A 22,846-nucleotide genomic window follows, 5' to 3' on the forward strand; every position below is an offset into this window, starting at 1 on the left:
TTTGCATAACATTAATTAATTGACAGGCATGTGTGGTTAAGAAGCTTGTTAATGTCATGTCGGACTTATGTCAAAATGAAGATAGGGTCTGTTCCTTATCAATTTTGAAAAAGAAAAAAACACAGTATTTGATTCTAAATATTATGATTATGAAAAAAATCAGTAAAAAGATTGTTAATTGAAATGGTATTTAAAAACCGGAAATGAAGGTAATCAATTAAAAGAAATAAATCCCTGGAGATATGATAACCTGTTTTTTCAAATGCATGCACGTGTTATGTGTCTGTGTCCAAGAGTATGCAAATAAAGCAGCCATTCCATTGGTTGCATTGAGGAGAAGTAGTCAATAATATTGTTTTCATGAAACAGGTGTAATAGATGAGAGGTGAGTTTGGTGGGTGGACTCAGTAGCAGACCAGCCTTCCTTAACTTCTCCGCCTCACCGGCGTTCACTTTTCATTGATCACGTGTAGATATCCACATAAAAGCATTATATATGTATAAATGAGTTTAAATTGTATTAAATTAAAATAATTGAATTTATTGTGTAATAAAAGTTTAAAAATGTAATATATATATATATATATATATATATATATATATATATATATAATAGGTAAGAAAAGCAAGGAAATGAAGAGGTGGTGGTCCTGAAGAATAATATTCTTGTGCTGAAACACAAGCCAAGAAAAGGATCAACGGAAGTTGAAATACCCAAAGTGTTCGAAAAGGAAATGATAAAAGAAAATATCAAAAGAGAGCATAAATCCATTGTCTTTCTCTGTAAGTAAAGTTACATTTTATTTTCATGTCCACACACATGTCAAAAGGAATTTCGAGTTACGGTTCATATCCAACTTAATTCTTTTAATTTAATAAGACAAAATAAGATAAAAAGTATAAATCGTAATTCAATTTTCATCAAAGTTAAAATTGATATAATATTAATTTCATTTTGCTTTTTTTTTTTTCTTTTAATCTAAAGTTGCTCTTTTTTCTTGAGAAAGAAAGGAGATGACATCAATTTCTTGGAAGTCAGTAGTCAAAGACATTCAAACCCCTAATACAGATGGCCTTTTTACAACAATGATGAAGGGCAGTGTTGACATTTCAAGAGGGCCACCATACCCATTTTAGAGTATCTTTTTCTTTTGATATTGTTCACTTTATATAATTCAAAATTGTAAATATAGACAACATAAAGACCAAATAAAATAGAGAAAGGACCTGAGAATATTCTTCACTCATTTTTGCACCATAACCGACATGTTCCGGTCAAAATTTTAGGTTAAAATTATTGTTTAGTTATTATGGTTGTTTAGAGTTAAGACTGGTTTGGATAATTGTAGGAATAGGAAAGAAAAAAAAAAAGAATTAAAAAAATTACTTTTTCTTTTTCTAAGATTCATGAAGCTTAAACTCTAAAAGGAAATTTACTATTTTTCCGTCAACATTGTATTTGTATGAGGAATATATGACATGTTATTAATTAAAACATACGTTTCCTGGACAGAAAATTCTCCATTATTAACACAATATTTTTAATTTCCAATTATTAGGAAATACAATTTGGTCAACACCTAAAAGACCCAATTTCATCTAGATTTTCAGAGATTGAGGTGTTTTAGTTTACTTGCTAGTCAACTGATGTTTTCTCATGAGCTGATAATGATGTATAGTTAATTTTAGTGTGTGTATTTATACTTTTTCTTTTTCTAATCTACAAATGTACTTTTTAATTATATGGGGCAGATTCTATAATTGCTAGGTAATCCACCAAAGTGGTAAAATTTAGCAAGTTAAAAGGGGAATGGTTGGGCTTCGTCTTTGTTTCGTATTACTATTAGACAAATACACATGGTGTTAGGGTCTCTTACAGCTGCAGCAGATACCTTTCCTCTGCCAATTGCCATGTTGGATCTCTCAGTGAAGATTGTGTCTTTAGGAGGACAGAGAAGAACATCTCTCACTTCTCTTTCTTAGCTTCTTCTCCTTGCTACTACATTGTCTGTAGCAGGAGTATATAGCCTCAAAGCGAGCTTCTTTTGGTTTTTGATCTTGAGGGATCTTGTTCATTCTAGTTTGTCGTAAAATGGGCCTGTCACATTTCTTGGTTTTGGGATCTGGGTTTTGAAGATTTGTTCAATAAATTTTTCTTTTTTGTGGGTTTTGGTTCTTCAGTTGTAGATAGTTTATTTATTATTATTATTTTGTTGGTTCTTGTTTTTGTGAAGAAAGAGGAAAAACGAAATGGCTCCGAGATTGGATTTTTCAGATTGGTGGGCAAAAGATAGCAAGAAGGGTACTCCAGTCGTAGTCAAAATGGAGAATCCGAACTACTCTGTTGTAGAAATCAACGGCCCAGATGCTGCATTCCAGCCGGTTGAGAAGAGCCGAGGCAAAAATGCCAAGCAAGTCACATGGGTTTTGCTCCTCAAGGCTCACAGAGCAGTAGGTTGTGTTGCTTGGATAGCTACTTTCTTCTGGGCATTTCTTGGAGCTATCAAGAAAAGGTTGATCTACAGACAAGGAGTTACAGTGGCCAGTGAGAAGCTGGGCAAAGGAAAATTGGTACTTAGAATCATTAAAATGTTTCTAGTGACTTCTTTAGCAATCTTGGCTTTTGAAGTGGTTGCTTATTTTAAAGGCTGGCATTATTTTGAGAATGCTAATCTACACATTCCGAGGACTTCAGATTTGCAAGGCTTGCTACACATGGTTTATGTTGCTTGGATAACATGTCGGGCTGATTACATTGCACCTCTAATTCAACTTCTTTCTAAATTCTGTGTTGTCCTATTCCTTATTCAATCTTTAGATCGCATGATACTATCTTTAGGTTGCTTTTGGATTAAATACAAGAAGATAAAACCAAGGATTGTTGGGGATCCATTCAAGTCAGATGATGCTGAGGCACCAGGCTATCAGTATCCCATGGTTCTTGTTCAAATGCCAATGTGTAATGAGAGGGAGGTAAAAAGACTCCATCTATCTCTTATTCTCTTGTGTGCTCTTATGCTTCATAAAATCGATTTATGTTGCTTTCTGCTGGTGGCAAATTCTGGATTTAGGGGTTACTCTAGATTCTGGAATGATTGGAAATGCATCTTAACCAGTTGTAATGAGAAGGATTTTCCAAACTTCTTACAGATTTAAGTACTACGAAAAAGATAATATTTTGGAGGGCAAAACATTTTTGTACGAGTCATTTTTCTTGTTATTTTTTGACAAACAGGATGAGGATTTATTATATTGTTACAGAATTATTGCCCAAGTCAGATGCCACTAGCACTTCTGTGAAAAAATAAAAAATTTATGTCACTCCGATCATTATTTTAGCTCCCCATTGAATAGAAGTATCCACTGGAGATCATAGTAGGTATTGACATCGAAATTAGCATAAAGTAAATTAGTGGTAGAATTTTATGTTTGGTACTCTGTCCTTGATTTTGATACGCACTCTGCTCTCGCTTGATGCAGGTATATGAGCAATCTATCTCTGCAGTCTGCCAACTTGATTGGCCAAAAGATCGATTACTTGTTCAAGTTCTTGATGATTCTGATGATGAGAGCATCCAGTGCTTGATCAAGGCAGAAGTTGCTATGTGGAGCCAAAAGGGCATCAACATAATTTATCGGCATCGTGTGGTTAGAACTGGTTACAAAGCTGGCAATCTCAAGTCTGCAATGAATTGTGATTACGTGAAGGATTATGAGTTCGTTGCAATATTTGATGCAGATTTCCAACCTAATCCAGACTTTCTTAAGTTAACTGTGCCTCATTTCAAGGTGGATAAAGCTAAGAAATCTCCTTTTCAGTAAGCTGCCCTTTTCTGTCTAATTTTTATGTGGAATGAAAGCCAATTCACTTTCCTATATCTTGTGTTACAGGATAATCCTGAACTAGGGCTGGTTCAAGCGAGATGGTCCTTTGTGAACAAGGATGAGAATTTATTGACTCGTCTTCAAAACATTAATTTGTGTTTCCATTTTGAGGTTGAACAGCAAGTTAATGGTATATTCCTAAATTTCTTTGGTTTTAATGGAACTGCTGGTGTCTGGAGAATCAAGGCCCTTGAGGAGTCCGGTGGATGGCTTGAACGGACCACTGTAGAGGACATGGACATAGCTGTTCGGGCACATCTCAATGGTTGGAAATTCATTTTCCTCAATGACGTAAAGGTACTCTTCTGTTCCAATCAGCATAAATTGACTATCAATTTCTTTCTCTTGACAAATTATTGAGCATATTATGCAAAATAAATGCAGAATTGCTTGAAAACTGTGCTTGTCATAAAGTTCTGATAGTTTTCCTAAATGATTATCATCTCTATGTGCATGCTAATTATTAGTACATAACCTTGTTGAAGAGGAAGCAGGTGCATAATATTCTTTTCCTGAAAACATTGCAATTTTTAGCACATTTTGACAAAACAAATTATGCGCACAACCTTCTAGGTTCTTTGCGAAGTTCCAGAATCCTATGAAGCTTACAGGAAGCAGCAACATCGCTGGCATTCTGGTCCGATGCATCTCTTCCGCTTGTGTCTTCCAGCAATTCTAACTGCTAAGGTATCTTTTATACCAAATTATATGTTCAAAGAGACAATGCACTCTGTTTTACTAAAGGGCCTTCAATGCTCCAATCCTGCAGATGGCAATATGGAAGAAAGCAAATTTGATACTACTCTTCTTCCTATTGAGAAAACTCATCCTTCCATTCTATTCCTTCACGTTGTTCTGCATAATTCTTCCTTTAACCATGTTTGTCCCTGAGGCTGAACTTCCTATATGGGTTATTTGCTACGTGCCTGTGTTCATGTCATTCCTCAATATTCTTCCAGCCCCAAAATCCTTCCCTTTCATTGTTCCTTACCTCCTCTTTGAGAACACCATGTCAGTTACCAAATTCAATGCTATGGTATCTGGATTATTCCAGTTGGGTAGTTCTTATGAGTGGATTGTCACCAAGAAAGCTGGGAGGTCTTCAGAATCTGACTTGCTTGCTGCTGCTGAGAGGGACTCAAAGGCAACTAACCTATCACAGATACATAGAGGAGTTTCTGAGAGTGATCTTGGAGAACTGAACCGATTAAAAGAACAGAAAGAAGCAGCCCCTAAACCTGTCAAGAAGGTGAACAAGATATACAGGAAAGAGCTAGCTCTGGCATTCCTCCTGCTCACAGCTGCTGTCAGGAGCCTGTTGTCTGCCCAAGGAGTCCATTTCTACTTCCTACTCTTCCAAGGCGTGACTTTCCTCGTTGTGGGTCTTGATCTAATTGGTGAGCAAATGAACTAAGAAGAAATATCAGCAAGACAGAGACATGAAACATGCATGAGGTGATATTTGGCTAATATGCATCATAACCAATTCATATCACTGTTGCAACTGAGGAAGCTCAGTCCTTTCCTTTCCTTGGAAAATATGGGTGAAGGGTATATGCTCCAGTTCAATAAAATGAATTTTTCATTTATTACATTTGATTTGGAGATTCCAATAGGATTTTCCCTTTTCACCAATCATCCCACACCCCCAATATAGTCACACTGTTTCTTATTTTCATTTTTCACAGGGTACCAGTCCTTTTAGCTCTTGTTAAGCATTGAATTATTCTTGATTGTTATAGGAAGGATAATATGTTTCATTGTTTTTTTACGGTTGACTTAAATTCTTGCTTGGTTGTGATTTAGCAATTAAGATTCAAGCAATATTGTACTTGTAAAGTCTTCAAAAAAAAAAAAAGAAATGTTTTGAGTGAGGTTGAAGGATGAGCATCCTTCATGCTTTCTGGTTTTCAGCTTCCATCTTCCAAGTGTGTTTCAGAAACTATATGTATATTCGCACTTATTCTATTTTTATTTTATCTAATGTAACAAGAATTATCTTAATCTTAATATCTCCATCTGCCAATATATTATTTTTGTTTCTTCTGTTATTTGCTCATGTTGCATTGGATTTTGTAAATCTCAAAGCACGCCCATGTGTTTGTTTCAATAATTTTATTTTCCAAGAAGAAAAAAACAGAACAAAAGAAAGTGTCGGCAGGAAATGTGACCTAATAGGCTGAAGAAGATTTTAGCAGTTCTGAGATTAGTTCATGCAGCCATCAGGAACCACTGATCCCAATACAAGGGTCTACAGGGGTAATAATGGCCAACAAATCTTTAGCGGGCATATGCTGATTCTGGTATTGGTGTAGGGTTGATATTGGTGGAAAGGTATAACTAGCGGACAAGCTGATTCCTCTATCTGGTCCACTAAATTAAAATTTTTGTCATGGAAAGCCTATGATAGAAAATCTCATGATTTGACAGGTCACCCGTTCCTTGGCTTCTAACTTCCAACTTTTTGCATGCATTTATATAGAGCTGGCAACGCCCTGGAAAACAAGTAGGTTCGGCTTGACAAATAACATTCAGTAGGTCAAGCTTTACCCTTCATGCCAAACTATCTTCTTCTTTGTCTTGCTTATAGTAAGATCTCTGATAACCAGCTTATTAAAATAAAATCTATCCACCAAGCTCTAAAATAATTGCTATTCTGCACCTTTGATTTCGTTATTTCAGAATTAGGCAATTTTGGTGGTTTCTTAAGGTAACTACAACCCATTCACGACGTTTATGTTAACTACACTTTATTGTCGCTCCAATTGATCGGATTGAATTTCTTTTTTTTTTTTTTCATTTTTCTACATTTTCCATCTTTCCAACTTCTTTCTCTTTCTCATATTAGTCCTGAAGCTGCTTAGATCTGTCAGGAACTGAAAAACTGTCAAATATGTGACGTGCGTAGAACTTAGCTAGCACAGGCAATGAGCACAAATTGGAACTAGCGTTTCCAGTCACAAGCAAAACCAAGTGTCTGCAATACTATCTTGCCCTAAGGAAAAAGTTAAGGAGATCAAGACTGTTATTTGTAACGGATCATTCCGAAAGAGAAAAAGAAAAAGAAAAGCTGCCATTAGTTTCGGACGTTTTTTCAACTTTTACATCAGACTTGTTTCTCTTGTTATAGCGGTATCCTTGCGATGCAGCCAACACCAGAAAAGTAAACAAAACATAATTCATGATTAACTCAAATAAAAAAAAAGAACTTAAAAGAAAAAAAAAAGGCAGAATGACAATAGTAATAAATAAAAAATCCATTAAGGAAACATGTGAATGGAAAAATTCACCATCACTAAAAGGCTGGAAGAAACAGTTATATGAATTGTACGACAAGTGCTCTTTGACCTGTAATAATGGTGAAGCCATAGTTGCCTGCTAAAATATCTTTTCAATTGATAAGTGAAAACGGAAATAAAAATGCACAAAAAATTATTTAGAAAAACAAAAAAGAACTTGTAAGCCAAAACTCTGTAAAAAAAATTTTTCTTGCCTTTTCCTCGTTTAGAAAATTGGAGAGGGAAAAACATGCTATTCAGTTCAGTTATGTGTGTTTTGTAGGGATCAGAAGGGGGTCACAACGACACCCATAACGTCACACAATCAAAACAACCAACCAATTATGCAATCCAATCAACCTAAATTGTCACACAATCAAATTAACAAAGGAAACCAGCAACTAAATGCAGTAAATAACCGGCTATAATAAAAGAAAATAATAGCAAACAACATACACGATTTATACGTGGAAAACCCCTTCGATGTGAAGAGTAAAAACCACGGGACCTTTTGAGGAGTCCACCCTTAACTTCTCTTATTTATAAATTGGAGGAAAAAGAACCCCAAATCAGTCTACAAAAGATTCACAGCCCACCAACAAACACCAACAATGAGAGAATTGAAATAGAGAACAAAAAAGTGTAGAATTCACCCAAAAACAACAGCTCTGTCCAGAGACAATTCCTGATGAAACGGGGATCCAATTGACGATCCGAACGGTCAGAATGTAGCCCCGTGTGTCCTCAACAAGCTGACAAAATTTCAGCAAAATCTAACGGTAAGATCTTCTCCAGCGACCAAAACACTAGGACTGGTGCTGAGAAAAACGAGCAGGACAGCACCCTTTGGAACTCTCTAGTTTCCTCTCTCTTTTGTTAATGTTTTTTTTTTTTAACTGAAAATTGCTGTTCCCTTCACACACTAAGTGTTTACACAATAGCCTCTACAAGCTTCTCTTGAAAGCCATAAAACCCATGCCAAAGTGGACCCAAAAATAAGACATAACAAGTTTATCATAAAAGCCCATAATACATGTGTCCCAAAACAATAAAAATATTGTAAAATGGGCTGGTCCCATAACATGTTTAACTAGTAAACTATAATGAAACCCTACATCTAACAGGCATGCTACATGTACATATATAGACCGAAAACCACCGAGGAATCAGTAACCACATGATATTTGCAGGGAGCATTTATCAAAATACCTTTTCAAGATTAATCACTGGACTGGCTTTGCAGCGTTTTCAGTTAGGGGTGAGCGTTATGGCTGTGATATAATCAAGGGTCCAGCTAGTCATCGTCTGGCTCTGTCGAGAAGTCTGGCTCTTCAGGCTTTTGCAACTTGGGCATTTCAACATCCTTGATTTTTTGAGCTCCCCTTCTTGTGTTTGCAGCAAATCTTGAAGCCAGTATAGTCACACCAAGGTTCTGTTTTGCTTGAGAGGAAGTTGAAGATTTCATACTCTCCTCTTGAGTCGTTTCAGAAGCTACTTGTTCATCAACAGAATATGCGAATGACTCGCACATGGTCAGACTCCTCGCCATCATTCTCTTCTTGTGCCGACGCCATGCAGCCTGTATAAAGCAGGCGCCCCATGTCCTCCAGTGGTACGAGTAGAAACGGAATGTATGTTGTAGCTTTTTGCTATGGAGGCGTCTAAACTGATTAGCCACAAACTTGAGGTCTTCTGCGCGCAAGGCAAACGCTTCCACTTCCTCCAGTGCTCTTACTGTCCTCGTGGAAGATGGCAAGTTGAGAGTAGATTTTGGAAGCAAAGCCCACGCAAGAAGCTCTTCACCACAGAAATCGCCAGGTCTCAAAGTAATTGAATTGAAGAAACCTGTTCGGCCTCCGTTTGTGGTTGAGCTTTCTAGCCTCCCCCTGATGATGAAAAGCATCTCTATAACAGGATCACCTTCACGAACTATGCAAGTGCCTTGGGTACTCAACGAGGACACTAGTCGCTCGCATATGGCATCAAGTAGCTGATCATCCATCTGTGAGAAAAAGGGAACCTAGAAGAGGAAAAAGCATAAGCGCAAGACATCATTGCAGTAAGACACTTAAAGTCAACAGTTGAAAAGGAAACAGATAACAGAGAAAGAGAGAGAGAGAGAGAGAGCAAATTTATGTGGGTAACACTAACTAGTAGGTAAAATTTATGTAAACCCCATTACATTGGAGCAGAAGATGGTATATATCATAGAAAGCAAACTTTTTTACAGTCCTTAATGGTAACATGAGGGAGGAACTTACTCGTCGAACAAGATCCAAGCACAGGTGGCGCTGGATGACTCGACGAAGATCTGTAGGTAGTGCACGCAAGATCGTTTCTTCATCAACCCCTCGAGTTGCAAGCCACTTGTATTGAACAAATCGCCTAACTCGTTCTCGCAGATTTTGAGGGAGTTGGCGATGTCTCATCCACTCCTCAGTGTCTCGCCGCTTGAGCCTCCACTCTTCAAGTCTGACTGTTATAGATTGCAAGTAGGTCTACACCACAGAGAGCATCTTATTTATTCCAAGAATGAAATGTTAACCAGATGAAAAGTTTGTATAGACCAAATACAAACTGATGCATACTGCAAACCAAAAGGATGAAGCTCAAGAATGTAAATGAAAATAACTGCAGTTTCCTTGCAGCATATTCTGGAAGATACAAAGTGCATGTCTAGTACTGATGAAGATCATATCTTACGCTAAAAATTCCATTTTCCAATAAGGCTCTGTCTAGTATGCACTTGCTGTAATTTATTTCCTAGTACTTGATAGTTGATTTTCTTGTGACAAAAAAGAAAAGGTGAAACCAATGGTTTTTTAGGTTTCAGAACCAAAATCAATATTTTTGTTATCTGTGGGAAAGAACTGAAATTATTTTTATGATGGTGTATTGCATCCAAATATTTAACCTGTTATAACATAGAAACAGCAAATACAGTCCTATACAGGCTAAAAACAGTATAAAAGGTGCACACTTCCACATTACCTGCATATTTCCAATTAAATGGGCAAACAGAACCAGACCCAAGATGGCAATAAGTGTAGCAAATGCAGTTTCCCCAATGAATGTGCTTGTTTCCAAACCCTGGCCATAGGAACTGAAAATATAACAAGCAAAAAGCATCCATTAAAAGGTTATAATCAACCAATTTACATGGCACTTTTTACCACTACTCGCACATTATACACAGATGAAGTATATAAGCTTGCAGAAGAGCTATTTTAAGTTATGTGACTATCAATTTGTGACTCATGAAGATAATCATATGGTCGGTCTTTACATGAGTACTGGGGGGACCAAAAACTTCAAGTGATTTCCAAGCATTGATTCAAACAGCAAATAAAGATGATAAAGTTTCATCTGTCATCACTTGAAATGGAATTTAACATTTTGGTGCACTTTCATAAATTTGTACCTGAGGTTCTGCAAGCCCCACCAAAGACAATAGAAATACTTCTCAAGAAAGTCAGACGAGACAACCTTTTGTGTTACAGCATTTGCAAATATCCCATAATCAAATATAGTACTGTTTTTTGGATCACAGCTATTAAACACCTGAGTACTGTTTTCCCATAGTCTGCGTTCATCTTTGCTCAAAGTACCACAGTCTAAGTAAGAGAGACTGCAATTTACTGGACTTATTTCATGTCTACAAGCATACTTCCAGCATGTCGCCTGACGCTCAATTGACAACAGATACCATGAGGCCCCTAAAACCTACAAGATCAGAAGGCCAATCATTGACAAGACTGCACGAATGGCTAACAATAGAATAATATTCAGACCCAAAAGCATTTTTATACAGAAATAGACAAAATAGTAATGCTAAATCATTTAAAATGGAAGGCCAGTAGCCTGTTATGCTCCAACTGAAGAATTAAGGATACTGGAAGACAGAATAGGGAGAGTCTAGCTCTTCAGCATTTTCACATAAAGTGGCTGCTGCTCTTAAAAACATTCCTCTACCCTTGTGGTTGAAAGAGCAAGACTTGTACCATTGCAACATGCAATGGCCTAGGTATTAACAAAATATTAGCATACAAAATTTGACTTGAGATTACATACATGACTAGCCAACATATAGAGCAGGAGGTTGTAGGCAGCCCCAGCCCAAGCAGTCTTTGTGACTACTCCAGTGGCTTTGATGATCTCAGAACTTAAAGGAAAAATCAGATACAATCTTGGAATGTACTGAAGCAGAACAATCAGTACAAGAGCATTGTTGGTATGATCAGAATGGGAGCCTCTAATTGCCGGAATGATAAACCATATCACAATCTGCAAAAGAAATAATCTGAACTCATTTTTGCTTATGATTCAAATTCTGTGAATTAAAAGAGGATAAGAATACAAAAGCTCCACATACGAGGATACATAAAACAAAACCTGTCACAAGCCCGCAACTAATATCTTTAAAGAAAGGAACAGCCATAGTCAAGTTTATTCAAATGTACCCAAATTCAGAAATTGCAATCAAGGCTTTGAGAAGTGAAACATATGTCTAACAAATTGAGGAGAAACAGCAGTGACAAAAGCCACTTCAACCTCATCCCACTATATAAGGACTCCAAGTTCTTTATTTGATTTTTCTTCTAATTTTTCCACAAGCAAGCAGACCATAATATGTGCCGGATTATTCACTCTGAATAAGAGACTTCAATTCAGAAACTCAAATGAAAAGTATATTAGCTTTTAGGGAAAATCTTGCCTTCAATTCTCTGTCTGCACAACCAATTAAGTAAACAGGAAACAACATAGATGTCCAAATATGACAATTAATTACTTTTACCTGTGGAAGAGGTAAGGCTGCAATAAGATCGATGAAGAAATCTGATTTGAAATAACGCCAGGAAATTTTCTTGGGATCCACAACAAGTTCACCTCTGCCAAAAACTCTTGAACTGGGTGCTACGTAAGCTGTCCTGAACTTAACCACTAAATGTAATATATAGAATATATCAGCGAAAGTTCTAAAACATGTCACGGTAATCCCCAAATTCAGATCAGTATCCATACAAGAAGTAACACCCCTGTTTGCAACTGATGGTAGGTAAAAAAACAATGGATCAACGAAAAGTGCTACCAAGCAAGAGAACAGGAATACCCTGTTCCACTGCAAATAAACATCAGTTCCTGGATCAAGAATACGCTTCCTCCATGGCTCGTGATTTTCTGGGAATACTTTAAACCTTCCAAGTTTAGGAAATTTATGACCTGTTTTTGGATCACTTGCACTGCCTTCAGCTTTCAACAATTGGCCAGAAACTGTATATAAAGGCAATGGCTTTTCTAAATGCTGGATTTCATTAAACCTATAAAATTTTGAGAACCACTGATTAAATAAGCAAAAGCAAAGAAAGTATTTAAGGCAATCAAAAAGTTAAAACACTTCAACAACTTACCTCACTAGCTTCTCTTTCTTGAAATCCATGATTAATATTTAATCACTAAACATGCATCGTAAGAAAGGAACTTGAAAAGAAAAGCTAGAGCTTTTAAAAAAATTTCTCAAACAAGAATTGCCATTACAGGAACTTCAAGAAATGGAGGTTAACTTAAACTAAACCTCAAGCAAAGAGAAAACCCCAAGTTTGAGTACTAAAAGGAAAGTTAGAAAAGTTATTGAGAGAGAAGGGAGGGATAAGTGGTGAAAGAGAAATGTGGGGTTTTGACTTTCCATTAAAGAGCAAGCAAATAAGTAATTGCAAAAGAAGAAGAAAGACAGCTTGGATATTCAGTTATTTCCTTTTCTTTTTTTTTTTTTTTCTTCTGTGCATGTTTCTAAGTTGCCTGTTGCAAGGCTTAGGCAGTGACTGAGTTTGATAGAGAGAGAGAGAGAGAGAGAGAGAGAAGACGTGAAGGGCATGAAGGAATTTTCCTAAAAAGAAATTGTCTTAGTCAGACTCAGAGATAACCGAGTCCAAATAATAAGACAACAGCAGGGAAGATTTTTCTTTATGTTTTTCTTGCGAGTTGCTTTTGCAGAAGTTTTGATTGATTAAGCCCATGATTTCCTTTCGTCTTTTGCAGACGAAAAATCTGCACAACAGATAAAAGCAAGCAAATATTCATAATAGGAATCTCCTGCCAACGTGCGCCCTATTTCTTGCCTCTTACTTCACCAACCGTATCACTTCCTATTACTTCAACTCATTATTTTATTAATAATTCTAAATTATTTTTCTAATACAGTTTTAATATGCACTAAACAAGATAATAATGCAGCAGGCTATCACTGCTCATATACAGCTGTGGTTGGTAATTGGTGTGAAAGTGAAACTATTTTGGAATCTGCAAGCTAATGAGTGAATACTAAAGAAGCAGTTGCCAAATGGGAATTGCAAAGCAGAAGACATTAGAGGTGACAGAGCAACTGACATTCTTAAAACTAGAGATTCTGATGCTCAACTTTAAACACCAATTTGGCATGACAATCAATAATAAATCAATTCTGTTATTTGTATGGTAAGGTTTGCCATATTATTCAAATAAAGTTTAAATTAATATGGAAGTAAGTGGATATTTTAATTGAAAATCTGACAAAATAAATAAAAGTCTCAAATTTGAGATCCAATAATAAGGGAGTGATGGACAAGTCTTTCTGTGACTGATTGTGACTGTGAATTTCAGAAGAGATTTGATTTGATATAATTGGCCATAGACTTAATGATGAGTAATGTCAAAATTGAATTTGGAGTATTAATTATGTATTAATATAAAAGACAAAATCAGAGGATAGGAGAGTGCTGACATGTGTTAATATTATACGGTAACCCTCCACAGGTATTGCGGTCACTGGAACGTGCATCGCGTGTGCTTAACTTTGCCACCACGTGACCCATCCATATATTTATCTAATTTCTATCTAATGCCATGCCAGTACTCCTTTTAAGAGAATGGAGAACTAAGTCAGCCCAAAATGGTTTTTGCTCCTTTTTTACTAATTTTTTTTATTAATAGAATCACATAATGTTATAAATTTGATTCAATAAATTTAACACCGCATATGCTAAATTTGAAAGTGAAGATTTTATTTAGACAATTAAGCCGCTACTCAAACTACAGGACTCCTCCGCATCAATTTTTTCCCTTTGAAGATAGATACATTAGCCTGCAATTCTCCCCTCCTGTAGATAGATAAGGCTAATCGAGTGACCGACAGCTAGGCCATCTTTTGTACCCAGATGCGCTATCCTATTAGCTTGAAGCAAATTCTTTTAGGTTTATTATTAATCAAATTTTTAATTTTATCTAATTATTTTATAATTCTCAAATTTTAAAAATTATTATCAAAAAATTATTTTTAAATATTTAAATATTTATTTTAAATTTTAACATAATTACATATAATTATTAAAAATTTAAAATTTACTTAGTAATTAGGATTTAGGGGTTAAAGTTTAGTTAGTATAAATATTTTTAAAGGCACCATTTGTCAAAAAAGAAAAAAGAAAAAAACAAATTATATAAACAGATAGGTATTGCTGACATTATTTTCCATATGCCTGCAAAGAGCACAGATGCTTAAGCATGTTGTGTATCTGTATTATTTACAGCACTTCCATGAATGATTCTAACCTTAAAAATGAACTTTTCAGGAGCCAAATGAAATGAAACTAAAATGTATCAATCAATCTAAGTATGAATTCGTGTGCTGGATATCCAACAAATGTACTTGGAAATGACATACACCCATTATATAGCTTAAATAACACTGGCGAGGCACATGCAAAAGGAGTGCTCGTCTCTATCAAAAGACCTCATCCCAAAGCCCGCATTCTCAGACAAGATGCCAGTGTTTGCAGGCGCATTGTGGAACCACGATTAGCTAACCACCTTACCCACAGAATCAGGTCATGATGAAGGTATAAAATCTTCCTCAGTAAACCACATTTATGAGAAAATGCAATCTTAAGACGGATAATGCTAGTAGAATTCTGCTGGTCAAATACTCTAGACGAATCATCAAAACAAAACCAAGCATTTCCAGAGAAGTCAAAGTTACCAGGGGGTGGAAATTGCTGTCGGCTTGTTGGGACCCAAGGTTGGAGGCCGTGAAGTGTCTGCAGCTAAGGCTTGCATGCACTGGACATGTTGAAGATAAGAGCTCTTCCAGCAGCTCAAATATTTCACTAACTTGAAGTACACAAGACCAGCTCATAATAGTAGCCACAACACCCAGAAGATGACACGAGCAATTTCCAAAAGCATATGATAAGTGGAATAATAAGTTTTTTAATTTAAAAAAAAACCCTAATAATGAGATAAATTCCTTCACTTCTAGTCTCTAAGCAGCATGAAAACTCATTTTTAACCAGCATATGAAAACAGTCCACAGTGAGTGGCCGAGGTCATAAGTACCCTCAAGAAATCAACCACCCTATTTCAAGAGTTTCTCCACCACATCACAGCCTACAGAGCCAGACCACAACAACCTCCGACTCCCTTTCTATTTCAACCAAATATAGAAAAGCAGAAACTATTAAAACCAAATACAACCATAAAGGAGAAAAGCTCCTCAGTTTTACAAAGAAGAATGTCCAATTTAGTTTTAACTGTGCATTCCCAAATTTCAACCAACAGAATCTTCAAATTTATCATTTTTTCCCCTCAATAATTTATTTTCTTAAAAATATAGCGAGACTCACTTGTTTTAAAATTCCTAAAACCCAACTTCTGTGGAACAGATATAAGTACCTGCCAGAAGCGTTTGAAGCAGCTCTCTATCCTTTTAACTTAAATAAATAGAGATTGTGAGAGGTGTATCACAGCCGGAGAGTTCATTCAAACAGAAGCAGACATGTAGTTAGCTGGGACCCCAATTGGATAATCAAAATTGAAGATCCCAATGCAGAGCAGCCAAGAATGAAACCTCAAGTGTAGAAGCACAAAACCAACGAAGCAGACCCAGAAGACACCTCAACACAAAAACAAAAGCATAAATTTTTAGCACCAGTCTTACGGACAATCTGTCTCAATAAACTCATAAATAATACCTACAGAAACTTCTTCCAGGAAAAGTCCTAAACTATCCTACATGGAATATAGAAAATAACCAACATAGTAATAAGTATAAGAAACTTATCCAAATCCAAGAGGCTGAGGGCGTTGCCCATTTAAAACACAGTCGTACTGAAGTCCAAACATAATAAACACACTTAATCTTAGTATCGTCTCAACAACGGCAATTATACCAGAGTGCAACTTTAGCTCCTGCTTCGGCGTCGATCCCTTATACCATTTCTGCATCAAACACAGCAAAATGTGTGAGCATTCAGTATCATAATACTGGAACCAAACAAAAATTAAGATTCATAAAAGCTTTTCACTCTTTGAAAAATTTACTGGCTATGACCAATGAGTCTTGACAAGAATAACACCTCAGGGGAAGTACACCTCACCCATTGGCATATGGCAGCTCTTCACGACCACGGTATGGTGGTGACCTGCTATAACTGCGCCCACGAGGTGAAATGCTGCGGCGCTTGGGAGATCGTCCACGCGGGCTGTAGCTCCTGCTCCAGAGTAGTAATGTTACAAATAATTCATTTTGATTTCCAAGAAATCCAAAATTTTGATCAGAACATTTGGACATGGAAGAGAGACAAAGGAATTAGACAAGAGAAGAATCAAGATTTTACCTTCGACCATAGCTAGGACTCCTGCGATATCTAGGGCTGCGGCTGCGTCGCCTTCCAGAACCAACACGTAGGCGGCATTCACGGGCAAAATGACCAGGTTCCCCACATTCATAACACTTCAAGTCGGAACCACCAGAGCGACCACGGCCACCACCACGGCCTCCACCACCTCTTGAATTGTGAGAAAGCTCAACTCTCCAACCATTCTTGCCTGCAGCAAAAACAATTCATCATTTTCTATAACAGAATTTCCAGAAATAAAGATTGTAAAAGCTCTACCACAAATATTTAAAATGTGACAAGATGATACTTTATTAAAGATATACCATCTAATTCATGGATTGCATCATCTGCATCCCTTTTATCATCGAAGTCAATAAATGCATAGCCTGGTGGTCTTCGTGCAACCCATACACTGCACATAAGTTATACACATATTGTCAGCAGAATTTGGGAAAAAAAGAATAAAATAAAATTATCCCTGATAAACAAATATAGCTGATACAGAAAAATAAGCTAAAAATCTAAACCTTCTTATGACCCCAAATCTGCGGAACTCATCTTCAAGATCACGCTCAGTGACTCGAGGATCCAAGTTACCCACATAGACACGAGACATCGTATCAAAAGAAAAACCTGCCAAATGGAATAACAAAATTGAACAAATAAGCTTCAATATTTTCCTTTTAACCCTCAAACAAGAATAAACATTAACTAAAACCTTCCTCATTCTTATCAGTAATGAAAATATATCAGCATCTAATTATGTATCAAAAAGAAAAAAAGACCACAACCAGCGATAATTATTATTAAGACAGCTGCAAATCTCATGAATTAAACGAATTCTAATCTTGCTTCCACTAAAAGAAGATCCTGGAAAATATCACTAGTTTATCTTATTGTAAGAAGCTACTTTACACGATTAATGCTTCATTCGTTAAAATTTATATCTCTTCTTGTTTCTATCGTTCGTTAGGAATTTAACAGATAATACAAAAAATCTGATGCGGCAACAATAGAATAAAGCAAACAAGAAAGAGATCTGTACCGTCAGAGATTTTTGAAATCGAAAGAGAAGAGAAAAACCCTAGCAGCTAAATCTCGCTGCTTCGCGTTTATGTCTCTTTCTGCGTGCTGTTTGCGCTGTTAGGGCTTTTTTAAATTATTAAATAACGATAATTTACTTGTCAAGACCCTTCCCTTTCTTGCTATTTTTACGTTTGCCCCATAACTCAGGCAGGCCCTGTTATGTAATAATGTTTATAGGAGGTAAGGCCCATTTTCATCTTTCTGATTTGGATTTTAAGTATATGGCCCATTTAATACAATTTTTAGTCTCTTCTTTTATATTATCTTTTTTTAATTCTTAACATTACAGCTGCAAACGAAAAGTAAACTTTTGAACCTTTGCTTAGAAAATAAAAAATTTGGACCTCTGTTCTTCCAGCCCTTCTTTTTGGGAGGCCCCATATATAAGAGTACGAGTCTGTCTCCTTAGAAAAGGGGGAAAGAAATGTTTTAATGGCATTTGATAAAACACCTGTATAGGTTGAATTGGTAACACTTTGGCTTTTAAAAAATAAAGCAAAACCAGTATTGTTGTGAAAAATCAAGCTAATACAGTAAAAGACATTAATATAAATGAACAGAAAAATCATGGATAGTATGAATCTCAACCAATTTATAGGTTGTGATCAAGAGTAATTGACTCCTCCGAGTCCAAATCTCGTACAATAAAAATATATGCTTTTACATAATGGAAATAAAAGTATTGAAGTTTTTTATTCAAGAGTGTGTAGACAAGATGGTAAGAATTTCTTCTAGGTTAACTAAAGTTTATGGTTGTATTAAAACTCTTAAGGAAATATTTTACCACCCATAAAGATCTTGCTCGATTCGCTCTAAATTAAATCTAGATATGTACACAAAAAAAGTATTAAATTTTTAAAATTTAAATGAGTAAATAAATAGTTTTTAAAATTAAACAATGATATTAATTTTTATAAAATGGTTGTTTAATCATTAGAATGTAGTTATTTTATTTTGATGCTAATTATGGAAACTTAAAATATTAAAAACTATTAATTAAACTACAAAATCATTATTATTCTGAAAAAAAAATATTTATGTTAAATATTTAGAATATAATTTTTATTTTGAAGATTAAAAATATGTTGTGCTTTTAAAATTTTAATTAAGAGTTTCTTTTTATTAATTATTATCATAAAGATGAAGAGAAGTAAGAAGAAAAAAAAGATATTTTGAGGTGATAAAATCCAAAAATAGAGTACGCATAGAACAACTTGTATAATGAATGTTGTGGGTTATAGGTATAGTTAATGACAATATGAACCCCATCAAAAGGATAAATAAAGCCAATGGGATTAGGTGGGGAAGAGCAGAATTTGGCTAAGAACGACGAAGTTGGGGAAGAGCTAAGAACATGGACCATGCTTAGGTGGTATCCAATGTAACGTGGTCTAGCATGCACGAAGTTGGGCAATCATCTTCCGCAAAGTATAATATGAGGATCCACCTGGTTGCACTGCCCGCCTAGCCACGCGCCCTAAGGCTTGCGCCCTTTCCCTTGCGTTTCTACCCTTGTCTCCACTCATCAACTCCCTCACTCCCTCGCATATTGCTTGCCTCGAAACAAAAACAACTCCAGAGTCAGACCTGTTCACTCGTTTGATACTAATCCCAGCTCCAAGTCCATCCACTATCAACTTCTCATTCAAAGGTTGCTCGGCTATCATAGGTCAAGCAAGAATTGGCACACTACCTGATACATTTTCTAGCACAGAATTCCAACCACAGTGACTCAAGAATCCTCCTGTTGCACGGTGAGATAACATTGTACGTTGATCAACCCATTCCTTAATGACCAAACCTTTGTCATTGATCTTCTCTTCCATCCCATTAGGCAAAGACTATGTCTTTGAACGAACCACCAAAAGAAATGGAAATCCTGACTCCTCTAACCCAAAGGCCACCTCGTCTAATTGAGCATCCGGTACATCAGCTTGTGTACCAAATGAAATATATATCACTGAATTTGGAGGTTGCTCAGAAAGAAACTGCATCAGCATAAAGGAAGTCTTTTTGTTGGTATTTTCCATTTTGTCATACAAAAACAAGGGCCCCAAGAACCAAGCCTTAGCTCCTCCGCTATAATAGGATTCAAAAGATGGGATGTGACTTCTTTCTAGCTCTTCAAAACTATTAACAACAACAACCCAGCTATTAGCATCGGCTGCACCCACCTCTATGACTTGAGAAAGTAGGTTATCATGATCTTGCATGTTAAGTGTCTCAGGCAGGTCAGAAGGTGTTAAAGTGAAAGGAAGATTCATACCAGGCAACTCCAAAGGATAAAAAAACTGAAGCCGTTTTCAAATGTGGTTGATGTACCCAGACAGATTTGCTATTTGCCATAGATAAAACACCCATACCATGAAAAACCAACCTCGGAACACCGAATGACTGGCATACAGCAAGCGTCCAGCCTAAAAAGAAATCAGAAATGACACGTACAGGAGTAGCATGAGAATCCACCATGCTCTGAAGAATGTTCTCAAATGGCCTTTTGAGTTGTTTGGTGGCTTGAACAAAAGGAAGGTGGAATTCCATGGATGGAAGTTGACAAGTGCTTTCACAACTTATAGGCAGGCCATCAACAGCAGGAAAAGGAATTTCAATGAGAGATATAAGCGAGTAAGAGGCAACATAGTCTGAGATTGATTTAGCATTTCCTGGAGCGGTAATGATACTTACTTTAATGTGTTGGCGTGAAAGAGCTTTTGAAAGGTCTAGCAATGGAAGAGTGTGGCCATGAGCCATGAAAGGAAACACCACAACATGGGTTTGATCAGCAGATAAAGCCATCATCTCTTTCTATATATTTTTCATTTTTTCTCTTCAAGTGTTGTGTGTCATCGTACATAGAGGACAGTTTGCTTATATAAGCGACCTACGAAAGGACTTAGGAAATATCTTAACGCGGCTTATTGTAATGAAATTACTACTCAAAATTTGGAATTTGTAATCTTGCAGCGATACCAAACAAATCAATGAATTAAAAGAAACAAATACAAAACAAAATTAATTTTCTTGGCAGGAAAGACGAATCAGTCGATGATAATAATAAAAGATGGCTCTCCTAAAAGAATAAAATTTTGGTCAAATTCGAAACATAAGTTATTGTTGACCTTCACATGCTCTCTTCTTCCTTTCCACGCAGTATTCATTGTTAGGGCTGGCAGATTAATTTTTTATTATTTATTTGACTATATACAAAGAAAATTAATCATATTTATAAAACTCATAAAAATATTATAAATATAAATTTATGCATAAAAATACAATTTGTAGTATATAAATATATCAAGATGTCCATTACCTTGTTTGAAAAAAAAAATCAAAAAATTTTATTACCATTTCGGTCCAACAAAAATATCAACTAATAATTACTGCCCAAATATTTTTTTTAAGATTTATACATTTTAGTTTTACTTTCTTAAGAAAAAAGTTAATAATACAAATTAAAAATGAAAATAACTAAATTTTTATTTTATTTTTTAGCTTTAACAAGAGAAAATAAAACCATATTGCTTTCAAAATGTTTCCGATAAAAAAAGAAGAAGCCTTTATATAAAAGTTTAGAGGCGAATTGGTTTAAATATTTGATATAACTGATAGTTATTTCTCACTGAACAATTATATTAAATTATTTGGTAAAAATTTAAAAGATAGCAGTTAATAGCTAATTTAATACCATCCGGATGTTGATTGTATCATATCTTTTCCAGAATTTTTTCTTATCATTTAATAGCTTATTTTACTTTTTAATTTATTTGACCACTATTATCTTTATTAAATTATTAATAATAACTTACTTTTAGATGATATCAAAATATTAAATTTTTATATTTTGTAATAATTATTATTATTTAAAATTATTCTTAATGGTTAAATAATTATACTATTTATAATTATGGTATTTAAAATTAAATTTTTTATAATATTTATAATTATGGTATTTAAAATTAGAAATTCTTATTAGTAGAGTTTAAATTTAAATTTATACTTTTAAAATAGTTTTTATAAATTTTTTTAATAATAAATACTATTGAGCTAAAAAAAATAGCTATAATACTTTTAATTATTATAAGTTATTTTTATTAATTTATATTATTAAATATAATACAATATATTTAACGATAATTTATATCCTTAACGGTTATTTAACATGCTAACATTATTTATTAATAAAGAATTTCAAATAGTTTAATATTTTTACCCATCAGTATTAATTATTAACTATTAGTTATCTGCTGCATTGATTAGCCAAACAAAAATAGATTCTAAAAGAAAAAAAAAAAAAAGCAATCGTCTATTTGTTCAGACTTTATCATCACAAAAGAAATTATTACTCTAAAAAAAATTAGATTATATAATATTATAATAAAAATAAGCATCAGATACCTTTTTAATTATAAATTCTGTGACTTGCAAATTTTAGTTAAAAATAAATCAGACATCTTTATGATTGTCATATAAACATTAAAAAGAGAGATAAAGATCAAAACATATATTAATTAGTCTAAAAATACTCGGAATGGTATTTTCTTCAAAAAAGAAAAAAGAAAAGGAATAGCTTGGAATGTATATGATGCCCATTAACAATTAGATTTCAAATTAATTACAACATAATAAGATTCCTCTGCTTTCGTAAATATAATATTAAAAGAAAAAAAAGGCTGCATTCGGCAATGTATATCAGTAAAATGGAATTGCTTGTCCCAATTATTGAGTGGAATACTTGTTAAAATATTATGTATTAATTAATTACGTAATGGAACCAATTCTCAGTAGTTTGCAATTCCAATCTCTACATTATGTATTAATTATATTTAGTGGAATGCTTGTTGCAAAATTATGTATTAATTATTTAATGGAATGCTTCGTCATGCATCATTCTTATAGCTACTTTTACATATTCGTATAGCTTTAATAAAGAGTAGGAAAATAACAATT

General features: G+C 34.9%; 3 protein-coding genes and 1 pseudogene across 4 annotated transcripts; 1 reads left to right on the forward strand and 3 right to left on the reverse strand.

The window, feature by feature from the left end:
* Window positions 1-1,638: 1,638 nt before the first annotated feature.
* On the forward strand, window positions 1,639-5,913 carry LOC8265206 (probable xyloglucan glycosyltransferase 5). The gene is made up of 5 exons (XM_002515320.4): window positions 1,639-2,973; window positions 3,481-3,789; window positions 3,892-4,182; window positions 4,459-4,572; window positions 4,655-5,913. The coding sequence occupies exons 1-5, from the start codon at window positions 2,251-2,253 to the stop codon at window positions 5,297-5,299; spliced, it is 2,082 nt and encodes a 693-aa protein (XP_002515366.1). The 5' UTR covers window positions 1,639-2,250; the 3' UTR covers window positions 5,300-5,913.
* A 1,656-nt stretch (window positions 5,914-7,569) lies between these two features.
* On the reverse strand, window positions 7,570-13,475 carry LOC8265205 (probable cyclic nucleotide-gated ion channel 14). 2 transcript variants are annotated; one of them, XR_007215189.1, is made up of 8 exons: window positions 12,572-13,475; window positions 11,959-12,481; window positions 11,235-11,447; window positions 10,585-10,886; window positions 10,155-10,266; window positions 9,425-9,661; window positions 8,373-9,183; window positions 7,570-7,915 (listed from the first exon to the last, which is right to left on the reverse strand). XR_007215189.1 is itself a non-coding variant. In XM_015717070.3 (7 exons), the coding sequence occupies exons 1-7, from the start codon at window positions 12,598-12,600 to the stop codon at window positions 8,458-8,460; spliced, it is 2,142 nt and encodes a 713-aa protein (XP_015572556.2). In that variant the 5' UTR covers window positions 12,601-13,473; the 3' UTR covers window positions 7,570-8,457. The 2 variants fall into 2 exon arrangements, 1 of the variants encoding a protein (XP_015572556.2); XM_015717070.3 differs by having other exon boundaries at window positions 7,570-9,183; window positions 12,572-13,473.
* A 2,619-nt stretch (window positions 13,476-16,094) lies between these two features.
* LOC8265204 (serine/arginine-rich splicing factor RSZ22) lies at window positions 16,095-18,013 on the reverse strand. Its single transcript, XM_015717067.2, has 6 exons — window positions 17,859-18,013; window positions 17,341-17,446; window positions 17,137-17,225; window positions 16,811-17,021; window positions 16,571-16,684; window positions 16,095-16,412 (listed from the first exon to the last, which is right to left on the reverse strand). Exons 2-6 carry the CDS (start codon window positions 17,427-17,429, stop codon window positions 16,376-16,378), a joined length of 540 nt encoding a protein of 179 aa, XP_015572553.1. The 5' UTR covers window positions 17,430-17,446; window positions 17,859-18,013; the 3' UTR covers window positions 16,095-16,375.
* Window positions 18,014-19,050: 1,037 nt separating this feature from the next.
* On the reverse strand, window positions 19,051-20,808 carry LOC8265202 (annotated as a pseudogene).
* Between the last annotated feature and the right edge of the window lie 2,038 nt (window positions 20,809-22,846).

Source organism: Ricinus communis, chromosome 3 (genome assembly GCF_019578655.1).
Source record: "Ricinus communis isolate WT05 ecotype wild-type chromosome 3, ASM1957865v1, whole genome shotgun sequence".
Lineage (NCBI taxonomy): Eukaryota > Viridiplantae > Streptophyta > Magnoliopsida > Malpighiales > Euphorbiaceae > Ricinus > Ricinus communis.